A 20,669-nucleotide genomic window follows, 5' to 3' on the forward strand; every position below is an offset into this window, starting at 1 on the left:
GAGGAGTTCCATCATCTGGAATGGTGGACAGTAGAGTGTCAAATTCATCCATGAACTTCCCCAGTTGACCTGGAGGATGGTAAACAACAAGAAAGTGCATTTTGACAGGGTCAGTGACTGTAACAGCATGACATTCAAAGGAAGTGTATGAGCAAGAGGGAGAAAGACAGGTAAATTTACATGTTTTGGAGAGAAGCAAACCTGTATCACCCCCTCGTCTGTTGGGACATGAGGTATGGGAGAAGTTGAAGTTGGAGGCTAGGGCAGCGGGTGTGGCAGTGTTCTCAGTATGGATCCAGGTCTCAGTCAGAGCCAGCACACTTGGAGTGAGTTGGAAAGGCAGGAATGAAATCTGCCTTGTTGACAGCAGATTAGCAGTTCCAAAGTCCGATAGGGAATAAGAGGGAATCTGCAGAGGCCACATTCAGAGAGTGTAGGTTGTCCAAGTTGCGTACTCTTCTGGGAGTGTGCCACAGTCTGCGCCTGTGGCAAATAACAGGGATAAACTGATGACACATGTTAGTGTTAGTACCTGTGTGAACAAGTAAACAGCAAGAGGAACAAAGGGGGAAAAGAAAGTATACTTAGCAGCACGACTGGTGTCTTGTCAGTGTCCTTGCTTGGTGGACTCGCGCAGGTAGACCCGTAGGTCTTTACACGAGCTTGGTCATCACACAACAAGGGCTGACACTTCGGCCTCAGCATTTCTTAATTCTTAAATACTGCGGTGCTTCACAGCTGAGCACGCCTCTTTAATTATCAAAACAAAGAGTAGTCGCGTGAACAAGCAACTCCCGACCGAAACCGAATGTGAATACCGGAATTAGCTTTAATCTAGCAACGCGTACACAGCTCATAGCAACAAGGAAGCGTAGTTACAGTTTCTATCGGACAATCGGTGCTAAAACTAGTTTCAACTAAAAAAATCCAGAAAGAAACACTTACCAGTTACTGTTCACCTGGTGAATAATCGCTTTTGCTGTTAATGTAGAAGTCATAAAATAAAAATCCATAACAAAGTTTGCACAAAAATATAGGATGCCTGACTTTTGCACAGTACTGTATATGAAATATTATGAATACATGATACCTTTATGGTAGTTGTTTAATCCTCCTAAAGTCTCATTTTTTTATTTAGTTATTTACCTTAATTAATTTATTTCCACAAGTATCGTATTATTCAGTAACTACAGTAAAGCTAATAGTAAAAATATGTAGTTCCCAGAGTCTTTCGAGAGTCCTAGGGGTTCAATGTTTAATTTGTAATCATAAAATGACAATAATCACAAAATGGAAGGTAATGTGTTAACTGGAAATTATGCTAAAATTGCCTTGACATTTTAGCAGTTATTTGTAGGTTTCCTCAGTAATACCCTTTTCCACTTTGGCCTTATGCACTGGGGCAGCAATCAAAGTCAAAATCGTTTGTCATGTGTTTCTTAGAACACTAAATGGCTGTTCTTAAATGAATGTCCTTCTGAGAAAGTTGAAGCCTCAGAACTACCAATTATGCTTTCACAGTACATTATGTGTTGTTACCATAGAAGAAGCTAATATTATAGGACAGAGTGGTGAGCCGACTGAAACGTGCACTCAGAAGTTCTGCTTCACTGACTTGCTTCATGGCCTTTTATTCAGGATTTCTTCCTCTATAAATATGTGTTCCTTCATTTTTTTTAAATGGTCACCACAACAGTAGGTTACCATAAAAAGTACTTGAGACAAGTCATCTTCCAGAGTGGCAAGTGATGGAAATTTCCAAAAATATAAGGATAGAGTTGAAAAAAGACAAATGATATTCCATGTGTTCCAGCAAGAAATGCCTTTGGAAATATGCATACGTTCATAATAATAACTGGAGAAAAGTGATTCTGCATTTATTGGCCAGTTGATGTTTGTTCATTTAAATGTCCATCTTACTGTCTATGTAAGAACTTGGCAGTTTTGCTTAATCTATTATATTAATTTCTTTCTCAGGTTTGTGACTAAAATGCACATGCATACAGTGATGCTTGAAAGTTTGTGAACCCTTTACAATTTTCTTTATATCTGCATAAATATGACCTAAAACATCACGAGATTTAAACGTAGATGAAGAGAACCCAACTGAACAAATGAGACAAAATATTATAATTTGTTATTTATTTATTGAAGAGAATGATGAAATATTACATATCTGTGAGTGGCAAAAGTATGTGAACCTTTGCTTTCATTATCTGGTGTGACCCCCTTGTGCAGCAATAACTGCAACTAAATGTTTGTGGGAACTGTTGATCAGTCCTGCACATCGGCTTGGAGGAATTTTATCCCGTTCCTCAGTACAGAACAAGTTCAACTCTGGGATGTTGGTGGGTTTCCTCACATGAGCTGCTTGTTTCAGGTCTTTACACAACATTTCTTTTGGATTAAGGTCAGGACTTTGACTTGGCCATTAGGAAACATTAACTTTATTCTTCTTTAATCATTCTTTAATAGACTATTTGTGTGCTAAGGGTCATTGTCTTGCTGCATGACTCACTTTCTCTTGAGATTCATTTTATGGACAGATGTCCTGACATTTTTCGCTGTTATAATTCAGAATTCATTGTTCCATCAATGGTGGCAAGCAGTCCTGGCCCAGATGCAGCAAAACAGGTCCAAACCATGAGACTACCACCACCACATTTCACAGATGGGTTAAGTTTCTTATGCTGGAATGCAGTGTTTTCCTTTCTCCAAACATAGCCCTTCTCATTGAAACCAAAAATTCTATTTTGGTCTCATCTATCCACAAAACATTTTCCCTATAGCCTTCTGGCTTGTCCACGTCTTTAGCAAACTTTAGACAGGAAGCAATGTTCTTTTTGGAGAGCAGTGGCTTTCTCCTTGCAACCCTGCCATGCACACCATTGTTGTTCAGTGTTCTCCTGATGGTGGACTCATGAACATTAACATTAGCCAATGTGAGAGAGGCCTTTAGAAGTTTTGAAGTTACCCTGGGTTCCTTTGTGACCTTGTGGACTATTACACGTCTTTCTCTTAGAGTGATCTTTGTTGGCTGAACACTCCTGTGTGGGTTACTGTGGTCTTGAATTTCTTCCATTTGTACACAATCTGTGTGACTGTGGATTGGTGGAGTCCAAACTTTTTAGAGATGGTTTTGTTACCTTTTCCAGCCTGATGAGCTGGTAATGAGCCTGATAATATTTTTGTCTCATTTGTTTAACTGGGTTCTCTTTATCATCTTTTAGGACTTGTGTGAAAATCGAATTGTGTTTTAGGTCATATGCAGATATATAGAAGATTCTAAAGGATTCACAAACTTTCGAGCACCATTGTATGTGTATCTATACAGATATATACAAAGGTGGATCTCAAAAAATAAGAATATCGTGGAAAAGTACATTTATTTCCGTAATCTAAATAAAAAAGTGCAACTTTCATATATTCTATATTCATAAGGAAAATAATAGGCAAGATGACATATTAAAAACTAGCTAGTTTCATAGCTAGCTAGATAGCAGTGTAGATTTAACTTGCTAATCACATCTCTTTCTAATCAAACTGAAAACTGTGGTCTAAAAAGACTACATGGTTGATGGTTGAAAATTTACATAAAAGATTATTTACAAAGAAATGCAACTGTTTAATACAGCGTGGTTTCCATCGTCAGAGAGGAACACAAAGGATTTATCATAACACCCCCTCCCCCAGACATGCGCGCGTACACACACACACACACACACAAACATAATCTTCATAGAGCAAGCATGGTGCAGCATGATTTCTGCCCCAGTGGGCCTCTGTTAGTGCTTGTTGTACTTTTTACAGTAGGTGCAACAATAAATAAATAAATAAACAAATAAATATTACATATATGCTATATGATTAAATAATAAAATAATTTAAAAATCAATTACCAAAAGAGCTAATTAGAATTTCAACTGGATTTAAAGTGTATGGAGTTGTGAATAAGGACTTTATGAAGATTAACATTCGTTGAATGGCTGATATATGGATGGGCTCTGCCCCACCTGCCCTGTGGATGAGCCACCACTGTGAGTACCAATAAGGCCATAGGCTTTACTAAATATAGGGATCACTAATCGACTGTTGTTTTTCACCTAGGTATCGGGAAAATGGTACTCGAGCCTAGAGGGCCGTTCCATACTGCTTTGCCTAACTGTGAAGATGGTGGTTTTGTTGTGGCTATGATTATAGATTAAAGTAAATGATAACTGCTGTGTTCTTACATTTTGAAATGGCTCCTGTACCCGTTAACTACAGTAGTAGGGAAGGACATTACTCACACAGGCGTTTTACCCTATCACACCACACACTCGCACCGAAATGGTCGAGTGCATTTTCAAGTTACTAGATATGTCTGTCGCCATTTAGTGAGGGAGTGCAAGAGTTCAGCGGCACCCAACTTTACAGTTAGTGGGAGTGCTGCTAACTGAAAACCATTCAGGCCTTTAACGAGAGCCACTGATGTGGTTGTGCTTCTGCTTCACTTTACCACAGGCAAGAACTCGACAAGCAGCAACCCAGGCTGTCGCTTTCATGAGAGCAGTTCAGTAAAGCCCAAGTCTTCATTTAGTGTCATGCAAGTGTTAGGGAAGCGTGCGAGCAAGGCTAGAAATAGCCTATACTGCATTACAGCGTTTCATGAGGAAGTTCACAAGCCTTCATGTGAGGCGTCTGATGTCCGTCAAAACGGACCTACGTGTTCAGAAATAAGTTCTAAGTTCTACAAACTATCATTCCTCAGCTGAATTACAATTCCCCAGTGGCTGCTGTGGTCCTACTGCATGGCTCAAATGTGGCTGAGTTTATGCTGGTGCTCGGCTCTCTGATCTGTTCTGCTAGAGCAGTGTGTCTGCATACTAAACACTCGAGACTGAGTGTTGCATGCGTGCAACCTTATTAAGTAACTGTGCGTGTGTGTGTGTGTGTGTGTGTGTGTGTGTGTGTGTGTGTGTCTGTGTGTCCCATTTTCAAAAGTGGCTGTCAGAGGAAAACTTAAAGAAAAATTACAGAAGTTGATACCTTGAATTATTATTATTACGTATTCATCCATGCATCCATCCATCCATTTTCCATACCGCTTATCCAACACAGGGTCACAGGGGAGCCTGGAGCCTATCCCAGGGAACTTGGGCTAAGGCACAAGGTGGGTGACACAGTGGATGGGGTGCCAACTCAGCGCAGAGCACAATCGCACACACATTCACACACTATGGACAATTTGGAAATGCCAATCAGCCAGCAATGCATGTCTTTGGACTGGGGAGGAAACTGGAGTACCCAGAGGAAACCCCCCAAAGCATGTGAGCATGCAATCTCTATGCGCACAGGCTGGAGACAGGATTCTAAGTTACCCTGCCCCCCTATTATTATTATTATTATTATTATTATTATTATTATTATTATTATTATTATTATCATTATTATTATTATTGTTATTATTATTATTATTGTTCTTGTTGTTCTTATTATTCTTGTTATTCTTGTTTTGTTCCAACACAGAAGAATGAAAAGAACTCTACCATCTCTCACATGATTCCTCAAACACATATGTGCAGCATGCTTAAAGTGTCAACACAAAAGGGGGGGGGGAATCTGCTTGACATTTTCCCTCAGTCTCCTAAGCAACATTTCTTAACAGGCAGCCTTTAAAGCCTGCTAAAGGTGAAGTCCCAGTGGACTACACTGTGCAGCTTTCCCCAAATGTTACACAAAGAAAAGCCCTCATACACTGTGCTACTATCTGATGATTCCGCAAAAATGATACGACTTCATAGCAGAAAAGCAGAAGTCTACAGTGTAACCAAAATCATTGTCGCTTAAAACAGTTATCGCTTGTACATTATAGTCTGGAGTTGGTACTCTAAGTTGATGGAAATGGTTGATGTTAAAGTGTGTTTGCAATGATAATAATAAAGATGATGTAATATATTATTGCACTAAATTTCAACCTCTGTTTTTGCTACTCACATATGGAGTTTGTAGGGTAGATTCTTAATGCATCGTGCAAAAGGAAAACGGTTACATAGGGTGTAGCTATAATAATAATAATAATAATAATAATAATAATAACAACAACAACAATCATACTAATAATATTACTACTTTCTACTACTACTACTACTAATAATAATAATAATATTAATAATAATAATTATTATTAGTAGTAGTAGTAGTAGTAGTAGTAGTAGTAGTAGTATTAGTATTAGTATTAGTATTATATAGCCCGGACATGCTCATGCTATATCTGTCCCCAAATGTTTGATTGGGTAAAGGGAGGAGACAGTAATAAAAAAGAAATAAATCAGACAAGGGATAATTATTTTTAGAAAGTCTGCAGCATGTTTTGGAAGCAGGGCACCGGCAATTACCATAGCAACGCCTGCGATGCCGAGCACAAGAGAGTCTGAAGTGGGGTTTTTGTATCTCTGTAGACTGACACTCTATATTAGAGTCTGAAGGGCGCCGGTGAAGGGCATGCTGGCATTGGAGGGCTGGTATAGCTGAAGTGCATACTGACTTATCTGATCTATGATGGTACTCGGGTTGAAGGCAGCTGTGTTATTCCAAGTTTTTAGGAGGGTTCTCTCTGCAATGCAGCCCTCAGTTTAAGTGTCCGCTTAATGCTCACTCCTATGCATACTTTCCCAATTATGGTAAGTAACAGGCGAGAATGAGCAACAGACTTAGTAGCACATAGCAGATGCGTTAATCCACTTCATGTGCACGTAGACTTACGATATGCCAGAGCTGTGCAATTCTGCATGTCATGCTATAGGTTCATGAGCTATATCACACTAGCAACACCTTCCACAGTGAAGCGGAGCTGCTGACACCTTACGGTCCGTGCTGTTAATGTTCTCTCTTTCTAATGAGATTGTCTGTCTGTGGCACAGCTGCTGCCAAGGCCTCATCTCCTCTCATCTATATCTCACTACTCATTTAATACATGTACTGCACAGTTATCTCAAGCCTATCAAACACAGTACAGCAGACTACATACCTGCCCATTTATGACTAAATAGTAAACAATACTATAACACACTTCAACAGACAGTCAATTTAACTAATATAACATACGTCAGCCATAATATATATTAATAAAAAAAAAAAAACTATTTTCAATTTAAAAAGTTTAGTAATATGTTTATTGTGCAATATTTCCTCCTAGAGACCTGAGTTCAGTTAATTATCAGTATTTAGTAACATCATGTAAATTTATGTGGACTTATGTGGAATTATGGCTGGAATAAACATTGACGTAAACTTTCATTCAAGCGTGTTTAGTTAATACTTCAACAATCAATTAATGTGTTACCGTTGCAGAATCTTAACTAAATCTTGTGAACATTACCTATGCTTTTGCTATTGCTGACTTGATGCTTATGGTTAGTTAATGCATTAAAATATTAATCATGAAAACCTTAATGTGAAGCGTTACCAGACATTTCCTGTATATAGCACCTTTCTTTAAGTCTGTGGAAGGAACATTCTATGTTCAGGCCACAGAGAAAAATTCAGAAATAAGGAATGTTAAGATAGAACTTGGGGTTATTGTAGATGTCTTTATGCTGGAGGAGAAAGCAGAAACTGAAATGAAATGTAAGGGACGCAGATCTGGGCTTGTGTGGCCACCTGGGACTGTTTCTAGACCTGACAGTCAGCCCTGCAGGTGACATTTACAATAATGCAGTATGGTTGAATCTATAGGTACATCTCAACAGATCCACAGAGATAGTGAAGAGTGTTGTTTACCTTGGGTATTCAACCCATAATAAATATTTAACACTGTCACTGTCAAATGGATTGGCTTTTTACTAGAGAGAGAGAGAGAGAGAGAGAGAGAGAGAGAGAGAGAGAGAGCAAGAGCAATCTAAGCACATTATTACTTCTGAATCCCTTAATACTTGGAACCGATGCAAAATATGATGTGGGCCAACGGCTATTCAGACGTTTCGTCTTTCCCTAAGGAAGACTATGTTATATAATTGAATAGAAACAGAGTGGAAAACAGCACTAAGCAATTGCTTCATCATTGGAAAGAGATGCTGGAACTTCAGGACAATGACACATTGAGTATTCTTTATTCATGTCATTTGAACACATGAGCTCTAAACAAATCCTGACAGAAAAGATTGACAGAGCCCACTAATGTGTGTTACAGCATGTTTGAAGGAACACAAGATGTACAGTGCTTGTGAAGCGTGAGTATTTTTTGGTTGAGGAGTCAGGTCATATCATCGCTGTTCTCAGCAGCTACATGAGTGAGGTAGACATCCACTTCAGTTACAGAATATCGAGAAAATTAAGAACATTACTGCATCAAATATAGCAATACACTCAAACAACAGTTCATGGATAAATAGATAAAGACCATAACAAGTTTGTTTATAGTGCTGTGAGTATATTTACACTTTAACCCCATAAACTCTCAGGAACCATCCACAGGCCCAGATTTATATCCATCATTACATATAATACTATTAATTTCACTGTAGTTACTGAATACTTAAGCTTTAAGATAAGAACAACTCTATAATAACCCAGAGGTTACCGTTGAACACTACCAAAGGTTCAAGGAGTTAAAACAGTACATTTAAAAAGATTCAGTAAAGGGACATTTTAATTATGTCTAAATGTGTCTAATTTAGGTTCAATTAAATCAGATCATTTTCTGTCAGTGTCAGTGACATCTCAAAGCCTACAGTACATCCCTTTGAATCAATGCAGTCCAGAATTGAGAGTGAAAAAAAGTATGTTACACAAGAATGTTATACTGCACCACCATGTAATAGTAACAGTATATCAATACCTATTCACATACACCAAAATACAAAAATAGGCTGTAAATACAGTAGTTAGTATAACACCAAGAAAGAAGAACCACACAACATGAACGTACCTTGAATATAAAGTTGTGCAGAATAACGCGTAATGGTTTACATGAAGTCATTGTAACTTGGCACATGTTAAGATGCTTGGCATTATTATTAAATGTAGTAATATTCCTTATATAAAGAGAACCATATTTCTGTAGTACTATTGAGAGAATTTTAAAATATGTATAGCAGCAAACAGGAAATCATCGCTTTTTAACATCTTAGGGCTCACATTTAAAGGCGTCCGTCACCATTGCCGTTTATGCAACGTGAAAGCCATTTAAAACAGTCATTCAACAATAAATAACTTTCAAAAGCAGTGCTTGCTAAAATAAATGAAAAACCTTTTTACAAACTTAATTTGTAATGTACTGGTTAACTTATTGTCAGTGAGATGATCAATTACGCAGGATCAGTGCTGGATCAGTGTAATTGGATCAGTGTATATGACATAACAGTCTCTTCGTGTTAAGTAACAGTCTCTTCTCGTGTTTTGTTGAATAACGAAAAAATGAATAACAAAATGTAAGATCAATATGTGGCACAGAAACGAACAGTCTTAAAAATCGTATTATTTGTAATGATTCTTAGCATTGGTTTTTCACATGTAATAATAATACTGATATTGAAGATTACCTTTTTTCCTGAAAACCGTTACTGATTGCTTACTTCTTCTTACCATATTGTTACAGAGAACATTATACTTTCACACTTGGGAAAAAGTAGAGAATGTTTATGAATCATACGAAGGTTTCTAATCATTTCGATGACAACAATCAGAAAGCTTTGTAGATTGGGATGTGGTTTTAGTTTCAAGAGACAAAACAGTCGAGCCATTGTTGCTCCAAGTTGAACAGGCTGATGGTGCATAGTCAAATCTCTGTTTCATGACATTTATGTAAGAAACATCAAAAACAGCACAACAGCCATTAGAGATTGGAGACACATCAAGCCATTATATACAAGGCAAGTTCCAGTTGTGAAGCCTCAGCCTTTAACTGTTTCATCTTTGTGTTGTCTGTATTTCAAACGATCAAACCTACAAATTATTGCACCGATAGTACTCATCATCTCTAACCACTTTAACTACAAATATATCAGATGTCATATGTTAGAGATACTTGGCATGTGAGCACACGACTCGGCCCAAAGCACTGACTACAAGGTTGTCTCTGGCCCAACTTTAGGCTAAATCTTTCTCTATGTTCTACCACTGCTTAGTTGGACTTGTGTTCTCCGTTCTTTGCCCAACCTCTGGTCATGGCAGCCACCACGATAGTATACATGTTGAGCCAAGCCTGGCGCAGTGCAGCTGTGTAGCCTGTTCCAAGACTGCACTGCAGCATGTAAAGCAGGGCCTCTCCAACCACCTGACCAACAGAGACATGAGGTCTGACTGAATTTTTCTTTAGACTTCTTTAGACTACTTCTAGTGCTGTTATTTATGTTAAAGAACAAGACCATCATCCAGAGGATTTGCAAGCAAACACAGTTATGTTTGGAGCACTCCAATACTTACAGCGAAGGACTGGGTTTTGACGCCAACAGCTTGGTGCTTCGTGCCCAGGTTCAACAAAAATTCCTCCAAAGAATCCAGGTCGTCGAGATTATTGACAGCTGCATCAATCACCACCATCACCTGGACACAAATGGTCAATGTTTTGATTGTTTTTCAGAATCAAGAAGTCAAGTCAAAATCAATAGTAAAGGAAGAAGAGGCCATTGGTCTCACCTTGGTGACATGCTCCAGGAACTCAGGGCTAGACAGACACTCGGGCACTACTCCACACTTGGTTTTATAGTTAAAGAGGTTCAGCAGAGCTGGGTCCAGTTCAAACAACCTATAAGACACACTGGTACTTTATATCAGCTATGTATTGGCCAGCATTATTGACACCGGTGGACCTCTGCAGCTCTCAGGCAACTGATTTGAGCTGAAATAGAGATCTTGCATTTGCCTGTCGCCAAGCAACAAGTCAAGCCTCTGGTTGAAGTGCGGCTGAAGTGCCAGGCAGCCACAAGATGAGAGTGGATGTTTGATGTGTTTGTTTACTTTGGATACGTCAGGTGTTTCAAGATACAGCACGCTTAACTACTTCTGTGCTCAAATGTCTTGTATTGTTCATTTGAGCTACCATATTTATTCAGTAATAATAAATTAATGAGCTGTCACTAAATCAGTGCAAACTCACAGATAACGGTGAAAGAAGTAATAGTGTATGCTCTGCTTTTCGTCAATAACAGTGATACTAGATCAATAAGAAATTCACAGTTATGTCTCAGAATAGCATTTCTAAAAATGTTTTCATTCTTCACTTCTAAAAAAAAAACAAAACATTAGTTCATAGATATCCTAAACCAAGCATGTGTCTCTGAGCATACAGTAATGTAGATGTTAAGCATGGATACACTACCTGGTAAACATGACGATGCCGTGAGGGACTTTGTTCTTGCCGAGGCTCTCCCAGCTGTCCCGGATCAGCTCCTTGTCTTTGCCTGAGAGTTTCTCCATGTTTTCACTAATTAAAGGTGTTGCTCTGCCTTAACTGGCACAAGAATTTTGCATCAAATTTGGTGTCCTCTGAATCAAACCAGGACTTCCTGATCCACAGTTCCCATTTCCTTAATCCCACAACAAGAAGGATCTTTACTTCTGGTCAACCTGGAAATCATGGGAAAAAGTCTTGGATGAGAAAAAGAAGTGTAAAGAGAAAAAAAAATTCTGGAATAAAAAATGGTCTTGAATAATATCTGAATTAAATTGACCTAGCATCTTAGCAGTGCATGGTGTGTGTTCAGGTAACATACCTTTGATTTTTCTGCTCTAGAGTGACCTTGCTTTCTCTGTGCCTCCCTCTCGGGCTTTGGGAATTCAGGGTGTTCTGTGTGAATATGTGCATGTAAAGCCTTGCGTTTACTCTTTCTCTCTCTCTCTCTCTCTCTCTCTCTCTCTCTCTCTCTCTCTCTCTCTCTCTCTCTCTCTCTCTCTCTCACTCTATCTCTCTCTCCTTCACTCACTCACTCACTCTCTGTTCCCTCTCCCCTTGCTGAAGCTTGTGCCCTCACACAGCCTAGTTTGATGTGCAGTCAAAGTGAGATGACAAGGTTGTGGAGTCGATATCTGCTATAAGCCCTTCTGTATCAAGCTCTCTCATCTTTCTGGCTTTTGCACATGCACACTGAAGACTCCTACATGTTCTTGTCCTCCTATACAGTGGGCTCAGATAGACAACAAACAGACAGAGAGAATCTGTGGCTCATAATGTTCCTAGCATTAGTAAGATGAAGATGTTATGAGGCACAGCTCCTCCTGCAGGTGAGAACATGGCCATTAACTGAAAGAAAAAAATATTTTCATATTTTTCATATATTCATATATCAGCTGCACATAGTGATGGCAGCAAATTATTGACAATATCCATAACAAGACTTTAAGCACATTATCCTGTCAAACAAAAACCTACGTAAGCGTATTATATGTTTTGTATGTGTATTGCAATAATACATCAAGTAGCACGTTGCCCACATCATAGCATTTTGTATATATATATATATATATATATATATATATATATATATATATATATATATATATATATATATAATAATCTCTGACATTGTGTTGTTAAAATATTTCACCCTTACTTTTGCCCCAATTAAGATGAAGGGGGTTGTAACCGAACGGAAACCTGTAAAACTGAATTGTAGCTGTATTAAGGAGGAGCAGCACACACACTTAATGCACAGGAGTGATGTGTGTGCAGAGAACATCGAATACTGCCTTTGCTTGACATCTGATACATATTTTAAGTAAAAATTCAGAAATGGATTTTAATCAGTGTTAAACCTCAAAAGATCACATCTCATCATGTTTGCATTAATTGTTCATTGCATGTTTTTTCAGAGCATTATGTGGTACAGAATTATTTGTGTAGTAACTGGAATTCCTCGTCAGAGAGTTCAAAAGACAAATCGACTGCGTGCACTAGGTTGAGTGAAGTGCTGTCATCGTAAGGGACAATCTGTCAGGAAACTGAGTGTGCTTGGAAATGACAGGGTAGCAGGAGAGAGCACTGTTGCCATGACGACCTTGCAGGAGCCCTTGAACTTTCCATCATGTGATGCTAAACACTCAGGCCAAACATGTCTCTCAGATCCCGAGCTGCACAGCACCTTGACTGAATGCATGCGCAGATACACCTTGAATCTGTTGCTTATGGAACCATGTGTGACACTCGGCTCCTTGGGGCCAGTCAGTAAAATATGCAACATTAGCATGTTCAACAAATCTCTGATGTTCCATTTAAATCTGTTCAATAATTTAAATGTGTCAGTATTATATCATCAAGATATTTTTAAAAGCTACACTCACAAGAAATGGTCCGTCAGGGGTTATTTGGCTAGCTAGTGACTTTATTCTATATTGATCTATATGGATTCTATATTGTTCTTAACCCCCCCCCCCCCCCCCCCCCCCCCCCGAAAAAAAAAAGATAGGCACAAGGTCAAGAAACGTTCATGATTATAGATTTAACGTTTTGGTCTAAGTGTGTGTAAAAGTTATAAAAACATTTCCTTATGCATGTACTATACAGTATAGTACATACCTGTATTCATGCATTCATCCAATACAATATATTTTTAAAACAATGAGTGTTCCAAACCTCCATTTAATGGCTTATCATGGGTTCCTTAGAATCATTAAGATTCCAAAAGGGGTACTATTTGGACCCCTTTCTGAAAGGGAAACCCTCCATTTTAACACCCTAAAGATAAACTTTTATTCCCAAGAAGAAACAAAATAAAGAAGCCTTTAGTGTGCTATATTTATTTATTTATTTCCAATTACATTGCAATGGAAAGTAATTTAAACAACCCCAAAAGATTTTTTAAATTGGCTAGAACTTTTATGTTTTTAATTTATGAAACATATATCACCAAGGCATTTAGAAATAGGTTGGAGGGAGTGTTCAGTGTAAATATGGTCAGTCTGTAAGCTTTTGATGTGGCAGGCAGCTGGGGCAGCACAGTGACATGAGGGTTTCTTTTACTATGATAGATAAATAACCAACATTGACTTTAGTGGTGCTGTGGTTCTCAAAATAGCCAGACCTCATCCCCAAGATTTACATCTCAGCAATGTGAATTTCAGATGTGCCTTGTCCTAAAAGGAACTTTGTCAAATTGTGTTATTCCTGTATTTATTCACATCACTTTCCTCTGTGACAGTTATAGGTAATAATTACAGTACAGTAGTGCAGTGGTATAGTTGTCCATCATCATCACCTTCATGTTGCAGCTGTCAGAAGGGAGGAATGAAAGTTTGTTTACTGAATCTCTGGGCAAACTTCCCCTTGTTTACTGTTTGTTAATATCCCACTGTACAAACCTTCCAGACCCATCACCACAGGTTTTAAAACATGCAGTGGCATCTGTGTGGCCGTAAATATTTATATAATGCTCAATAAACAGAAGACAAGCAAATGTAAAACCTTTAATATTCGTGTTCTTTTTTTGTGAAGTTTTTTTTAGTGTCTTTCTGTACCCCCTAACAAATTTAGATCCACAAGTCCCAAATTTTCTTTGACATTTTCATCTTAATAAGCACGTTGCACAGCCAGAACCCATCTTGTTAACGTAGAATCATACACATCCCATAAAAATCCCTTACAAACATGACATGTAAACTTTTAAACACAGGCCATGAAAAAGAAAAATTATATTTCTGAGATTGACATGGCTTACCACATTTTCAACAAGACTCAAATACTGAATTGATTCTAGGAAAGTGCCAGTGTTCTTGTATCTGACCATGACACACTATGTTAACCAAATACCAACTGCTCGCTCACTATCAGCTGACTCCTTTTCCTTTGGTTTTCACGCTCTCGTCTTCTGTTCCATCCTCTCTTCGGACGCTGTTGGCCCCACTTCTTTCTCTGCAGCGGTAGCAGTTTATTAAACTCTCTTTTCATACAGTATTATATCATAAACATTGTATGTTTATGCTTTCATTCCCTAAAAGTATAACTGTATAAATCTACAAAAAAAATTGTACACATAGATTTAATGTGTGTTTAAATTTAATTTCATTACAGGCCATAAAACAGGAACTAAAATCCATTAATATACATATAACTGAAATATAAGTCTCAATGTCATCAGCATTACAATGATGGTAATGGACTAAGTCACTCAATTACAATACAAATATGTAATATTTTGACTGTATACCTGTGCTGAGTGTCAGTTTCAAAGTTGTGATCACCAATATTACTGTTGCCATCAGCATCCGTATTTTCTGATGATTGGCTTTCATTGGTTTCTCCCGTGGATCTTACAAAATTTTCATCCAGTCCTTCCTGCTCTAGAGTACTTCTGTATCTGCGCTCGGCATCGCTCATAGCATTTCTCTACGAGAAAGAGTTTTTAAAGTTCACACTGGAAATAAAATACTACAGCATAACTGCAGGTTTTTGGTTGTCTGTATGTACACAGATTAAACATGCATTATTTAGTTATGGCATTTAGAGTACCTGTGACACCTGTTCAAAGAGGTAAGGACGTGCTGAGACCCGAGCTTTCATCTCCCTCAGTTCTTTTTTATAATCTGTCACCCTTTCTTGATCAGCCTGTCTGCAGTTAGAAGACAAAATATATAATGTTCTGTCATGTATTAATTATATCATTAAAGATGACATGAAAAAGCTGTACTTGATTTATACTGGAACTGCAGGGGATCTCAGAAGCAGGCAATGCCAGACCGAAATCAGCCAGACACTACAGCTATGCTACATTGAGGCTGGCTTCAATTAAAGCTGGACCTTTACTTTCCACTTGTCTTCTGACTAGTCTTGTTAAATATATAATTTTCAGTTTATCATGAGTGTTCTGCTTATCAAAGCTGTAAGCTGTTTGGGTTAAAGGGTTCATGCATGAATAAGTGATGAAGGCTGTCGTTTCACATTGGGGGGTCATTTTCTCAGTGTTTTTTTCCCCCTAATTACTCACTACTTGAATTTTTGCCCGCCTTCAAAGGCCACAGTTCACTACAATGCCATCACAGCCTGATTGCACTGACAAACTCAGAATTAGCTCTAAGCTTGTTTCAAAATGCACACTGTCTGGAAACTAGCAGTGCTATGGCAATCTGATTAGTTACAGAGAACCATGCTATGATCACACTGGCCCTGTTTAAATTAAGGTGAGCTAATATATCAACACAGAATCTCTTGAACTCTTACACTATCAAATTACATTTACATTTAATAGCAGACTCTAGAGACTTTTGCTCAAGCTAGGAACTAATGTTGTGGCCATATTGACATATCTCAAACATGTCTTCTACTGTATATAACCACTGCAGTCAAAAGAAGTGTACATAGAGCACACTTGCCTGTGCTGCTTGAGTTTCTCCCGAAAGACCTCTTTCAGACTCCTGTGGGGGTCCATGGCCTTGGCCCGTGCTACAACTCCTCTGCTCATGGCTTGAGAGTTCATTCTGTGTTGTCTCATCAACTCTGCACTTTGGTGCTCCTTACTCTCTCTCAGCTCCAGAGACTTTCTGCATTGTGTAGGGGGGGGATCAGAAGTGAGAGAAATAAGAAATAGTTCAAATTGCAACAACCCTATAGGCCACAAATACAGTAATATATTAGGAATGGTCCAGAATAAAAAGCCATTTTTAGGGGTGCTGTTATAGAACTTTATAACTTTATAATTGCATCCAAAGTCTGCTCACCTTATGGCCATAGACCTTTTCCTGGCAGCATCGGTCATATAAGTTGGAAGAGTATCTCTGGATAATGATGTCAAGCCACTAAATGAATTGCTCCTCTTCAAAATGTTCGTATCAGTATATTTCTAATGACAAATGAAAAACAGCACATTTCTCAGTCAAAGAACTACAATAATTTTTTATTTTTTTTTATCTCCGAACATATAATTTTACACTATTAAATAAAAAAAAACAATCTTTGTAGATTAACAAAGATGCCTGTACACTGGTTCACATGTATTACAGAGTGGAATTTCTCATTAAGGGTCTTGATTTGCATTGTCATTCCCTTGGAGATTTATTTAGCAGTAGCCAAGACTGTCTGATTAAACATTAACATTACCTTAGTTGTTAGCTAGTGCACTAGCTGGTAAATTTGCATTTACTTTCGTAAACATAAGTGGCATTTTAGTATGAAACATTTGATTCTCATATTCTCAGCTTCTTTTAAACAGCTCCCAAATGTGTCAAAATAGCACCCTTGTCAACATTTACATTAGCTATAGTTTGCGCAAATGTAAGACTTCCTAAATCAGTTTGTGTATGGGAAGTACTGAGATATTTTTAGATTGAAATTTTAAGAAATGTGTTAACAACCTAGATGCCAACTTATATATTCAGAATCAACCATCCAAAGAGTTAACCATTTTAACAGAAACATTAAAACATCAAATTCAAAACTGAATGCTAAATAAGAAAATGACTAAACTAACTGGTGATTTGTCTGTACTTCTTCTGCTGCGATGTGGTTGAAGAGCTGATGTTCGTAGCTGGAACGGCTGGCAGAGGGTGACCTCTCTTCTTTCTGTTCTCTCCATCACCTCTTTCTGGAAGGCCTGGTGCAACTTATCAAAGTCTGGCACCTTAGCATTTGTCTTTGGTCTGAAGGATGGACTCTGCGCTAAGAATGCCAGTACTTTGGTCTTGGTTCTCTGTGAGCTACGGACCTGGTGCTCACCTCTGGTACTCAAGCTCTGAATGGGGGCAGAGGAGGCCCTGAGAGTCTCCTGAGCCCTGGCCTGGATGCGGATCTTCCTCTGGTGCTCCTTTTCTAAAGTGATGATAATGGAAGATAAGGGTTTATAATAATGAGGCTGAGAACCAATCATTTAAAAATAGGTAAATATGAATCATTTTAGTATTATATAATTAGGAAAGTGACCATAAATTATAAACTAAGCGTAATCCAAAGTTATCTCTCTCTCTCTCTCTCTCTCTCTCTCTCTCTCTCTCTCTCTATATATATATATATATATATATATATATATATATATATATATATATATATATATATATATATAAGGTAGAAAAAAATGTCTGAAAAACACCTTTCAATTTTTCAGAGATTGCTGGGTCTATGACAGCTTTAAGTATGCATTTCCTCTTTTCATCATCCTTTTTGTTTTCACTCAGTTTATCAGCACTGGTCTCTGGCTTTCGCCTGCCCCTAGTCTCCTCCCTTTGGTGAAACCTAAATGGCTTCTGAATGGATAAAAGGAATTCTTTCCTCTGCTGCCGTCCCTCCTTCCTCACACGTTCCTGCTCCTGTACAATATCGTCATAAAGGAGCTTGAAGATGTGTTCTGGTACAGGTGATACTCGAAACTTTTTCTGACACTCATCCCAGTCCAGTTCTTCTTTGTCAACTCTGACTTGTTTAGGCTCTTTGGCACAGAGGTGTGTTTTTCTGCAGGGATCTTGTGAATGGGTCATGGTAGATCTCAAGGTTCCAGAAGCGTTAAGAGGCTTGTGATGGCTCAACTTGGAGCTCAGGTCAGGTGTGGAGGAAGATCTCTGTGGTCTATTAAACCAGAACAAGAAGTAATTTTAAACTCATGCCTCAAAATTATATTTATATTAATGAAATTATGTTCATTTCAACCAGACAGTAACAACGTGAAATAAAGCATTTAAAGTATGTGAAGGAGTTTTGTTTGTCCATTTGAAATAGTTATTAAGACTATGATACAATGCATTTGTGACTTTTAAACAGGTTTTGTTGTTCTTATAAAACCAAGAGATGGCCTGGATTAGTGGGATTTTAGCAAGCTAACTGGTGAACAGAATGTGAGAGTTAATGGGTATTACCAAACAAATGATCCCGTGCTAATATCTGTAACAAGCCAGTCCTGTAATCGGAAGAACTAGAACTTACATGTAAATGCTTCCCCTGCTTTTGGTGTTGCCTTCATCACTATGGAGATTTCCCTGTGGTCTGTTGGTCTTCAGTGGAGTGTTAAAGTTTGTGTAGAGCAATGAGTTCTGTAGAGTCCGGCTCTCTAGACCAGCCTGGTGCTGCAGCTTGATCTGCTCGAGTTGTTGTCGGTGTGAAGCTTTCAGAGCCTCTAAATGCTCCAGAAGGATGTCAGACTTATCCCTGTCCTCTAGGAAGGACTGAAGGTTTTCTGAAGCTCGCATTCTGACTTCCTTATCATCTATTGTTTCACACTCAGAATCCTCTAAGGGGGGAAAGGTCTGGGAAGATGAGGAGGAGAGCTACATGTTAGATTTTATAACAGAAAAACCTAAGGGGCCTGGAAAGCAGCAGCAGGTGCATATGCAAAGATGCAACTAAAATACAGGAAGCAAAAAAACTTTGTACCTTTAATTTTTTGGAAGTGCATCAAAATATAACAATGTACTTTATAACCTGAAACACTCGTTGGAAATTTTATCACGCACACCGAGCATACCTGTCCATTTTGTAGGTACACAATTACTGACTGTGTTTATGGACAACTCTCTTCTAAACAGTCCACCAGTGGAAATGTACCAACATGAGACCACCACAGACCAGATGCATGTGTGGGACTGGAGAAAGTGTCAGGTACAGCAGCATTTCTGGCCTTTCTATACAATGTTTACAGTTAATGTCCACTCTATTACACAAATTTCCCTAGGTGTACCATGCATGTGCACATTTAGGAACTATAACTCATCATTCACAGCATGGGTTAGTAGTCCTCTAGTGCTTTTTCAGCATCTGTTTCTGACCATAGAATGCAGTTAGCTTTCTTTTTTTGACTTGCACCACTGCTGGATTGAATGTGTTATCACTTGCACCATCGCTGGATCTGATCTGTTTGTACCTGCACCACTGTTTGATCTGATCTGTTTGTATCTGTACCACTACTGGACCTGATGTGTTAGTACCTGCACCAGTATTTGATCTGATCTGTTCATACCTGCACCACTGGTTGATCTGATCTGTTCGTACCTGCACCATGGCTGGGTCCGATCTGTTCATACCTGCACCATGGCTGGGTCTAATCTGTTCATACTTGCACCATGGCAGGGTCTGATCTGATTATCGTATTCACTACCATTTGTTTCTGCTGTGCTGAAATAAATAATGGAGTAGAAAAATAGATAGATGGCGTAGAGAGAATCAACAGGTTGACATAAGGCTTAGTATCTAATAAAACGTCGTGTAGTTTAAGTAATGCCATTACCTGGGTTAATTTTTTTTTAGCAGTTAGCAGGTCGATCAGAAGATTTTCACCAGAAAAGATTCGACATACATGCTTCGTGAGTTACATTTTCTCAAGTGAAAGACAAGGTGGCTGCCGTTACTATGGCAACCGCGACGCTGACACACAACACACCATTATTTTTGCGGAAATCTTGCAGAAACAAGCAATGTCCACATCAAAATGCAAAGCATTCACGTATCCTTACAATTTGGGCAAAAATATTTTATAATGAGTATTCATTTATACTAAGAGATTCTAAAGCAATTTATTTCAGTCAGTTTATTTCAGTCTTCTCACCGGCGACATCTGAGTCGAAGCGGCGGGTCTGCACGATGCAGTCACAGAACACACACTAACCAAATGGGTTTATATTTCACATCTCATGTCTTCCAAAAGATCTCAATGGCTGTGTCTCAAACGCAGTAATCACCAGCAATGCTCTTCGGAACCTCCTTCACGTTATGCACTGCGCTTTTCCTCCAGATCGCATGATGGCGCTAAACATAATAAGCATGTTATTGCAGATGGCGCAAG

The 20,669-nt window shown here is 38.5% G+C and overlaps 2 protein-coding genes across 3 annotated transcripts; both read right to left on the reverse strand.

Annotated features, from left to right (window-relative positions):
• Window positions 1-8,071: 8,071 nt before the first annotated feature.
• On the reverse strand, window positions 8,072-12,026 carry ngb (neuroglobin). Its single transcript, XM_017475501.3, has 5 exons — window positions 11,694-12,026; window positions 11,300-11,547; window positions 10,618-10,726; window positions 10,405-10,524; window positions 8,072-10,255 (listed from the first exon to the last, which is right to left on the reverse strand). The coding sequence occupies exons 2-5, from the start codon at window positions 11,395-11,397 to the stop codon at window positions 10,103-10,105; spliced, it is 480 nt and encodes a 159-aa protein (XP_017330990.1). The 5' UTR covers window positions 11,398-11,547; window positions 11,694-12,026; the 3' UTR covers window positions 8,072-10,102.
• A 1,685-nt stretch (window positions 12,027-13,711) lies between these two features.
• fam161b (FAM161 centrosomal protein B) lies at window positions 13,712-20,591 on the reverse strand. 2 transcript variants are annotated; one of them, XM_053682774.1, is made up of 10 exons: window positions 20,115-20,423; window positions 19,880-20,002; window positions 18,818-19,137; window positions 17,991-18,463; window positions 17,376-17,713; window positions 16,627-16,748; window positions 16,282-16,449; window positions 15,422-15,521; window positions 15,120-15,298; window positions 13,712-14,824 (listed from the first exon to the last, which is right to left on the reverse strand). In XM_053682774.1, exons 2-10 carry the CDS (start codon window positions 19,907-19,909, stop codon window positions 14,740-14,742), a joined length of 1,815 nt encoding a protein of 604 aa, XP_053538749.1. In that variant the 5' UTR covers window positions 19,910-20,002; window positions 20,115-20,423; the 3' UTR covers window positions 13,712-14,739. The 2 variants fall into 2 exon arrangements, with proteins under 2 accessions (XP_053538749.1, XP_017332512.1); XM_017477023.3 differs by lacking the exons at window positions 19,880-20,002; window positions 20,115-20,423 and adding an exon at window positions 20,433-20,591.
• Between the last annotated feature and the right edge of the window lie 78 nt (window positions 20,592-20,669).

The sequence above is a fragment of the Ictalurus punctatus genome, chromosome 9 (genome assembly GCF_001660625.3).
Source record: "Ictalurus punctatus breed USDA103 chromosome 9, Coco_2.0, whole genome shotgun sequence".
Taxonomy (NCBI): domain Eukaryota; kingdom Metazoa; phylum Chordata; class Actinopteri; order Siluriformes; family Ictaluridae; genus Ictalurus; species Ictalurus punctatus.

What these genes read in the sequence shown, in the direction of transcription:
- ngb (XM_017475501.3), bottom strand. Translation starts at nt 11,397, where the DNA reads ATGGAGAAACTCTCAGGCAAAGACAAGGAGCTGATCCGGGACAGCTGG. An exon ending in GGCATCGTCATGTTTACCAG is followed by an intron (nt 10,727 to 11,299) that starts GTAGTGTATCCA and finishes TGTGTCTTATAG; the next exon opens with GTTGTTTGAACTGGACCCAG. An exon ending in TCAAAACCCAGTCCTTCGCT is followed by an intron (nt 10,256 to 10,404) that starts GTAAGTATTGGA and finishes TCTGTTGGTCAG; the next exon opens with GTGGTTGGAGAGGCCCTGCT.
- fam161b (XM_053682774.1), bottom strand. Translation starts at nt 19,909, where the DNA reads ATGAACAGATCGGACCCAGCCATGGTGCAG. An exon ending in AAAAGGTCTATGGCCATAAG is followed by an intron (nt 16,450 to 16,626) that starts GTGAGCAGACTT and finishes TACACAATGCAG; the next exon opens with AAAGTCTCTGGAGCTGAGAG. An exon ending in GAGAAACTCAAGCAGCACAG is followed by an intron (nt 15,522 to 16,281) that starts GCAAGTGTGCTC and finishes TTCTAACTGCAG; the next exon opens with ACAGGCTGATCAAGAAAGGG.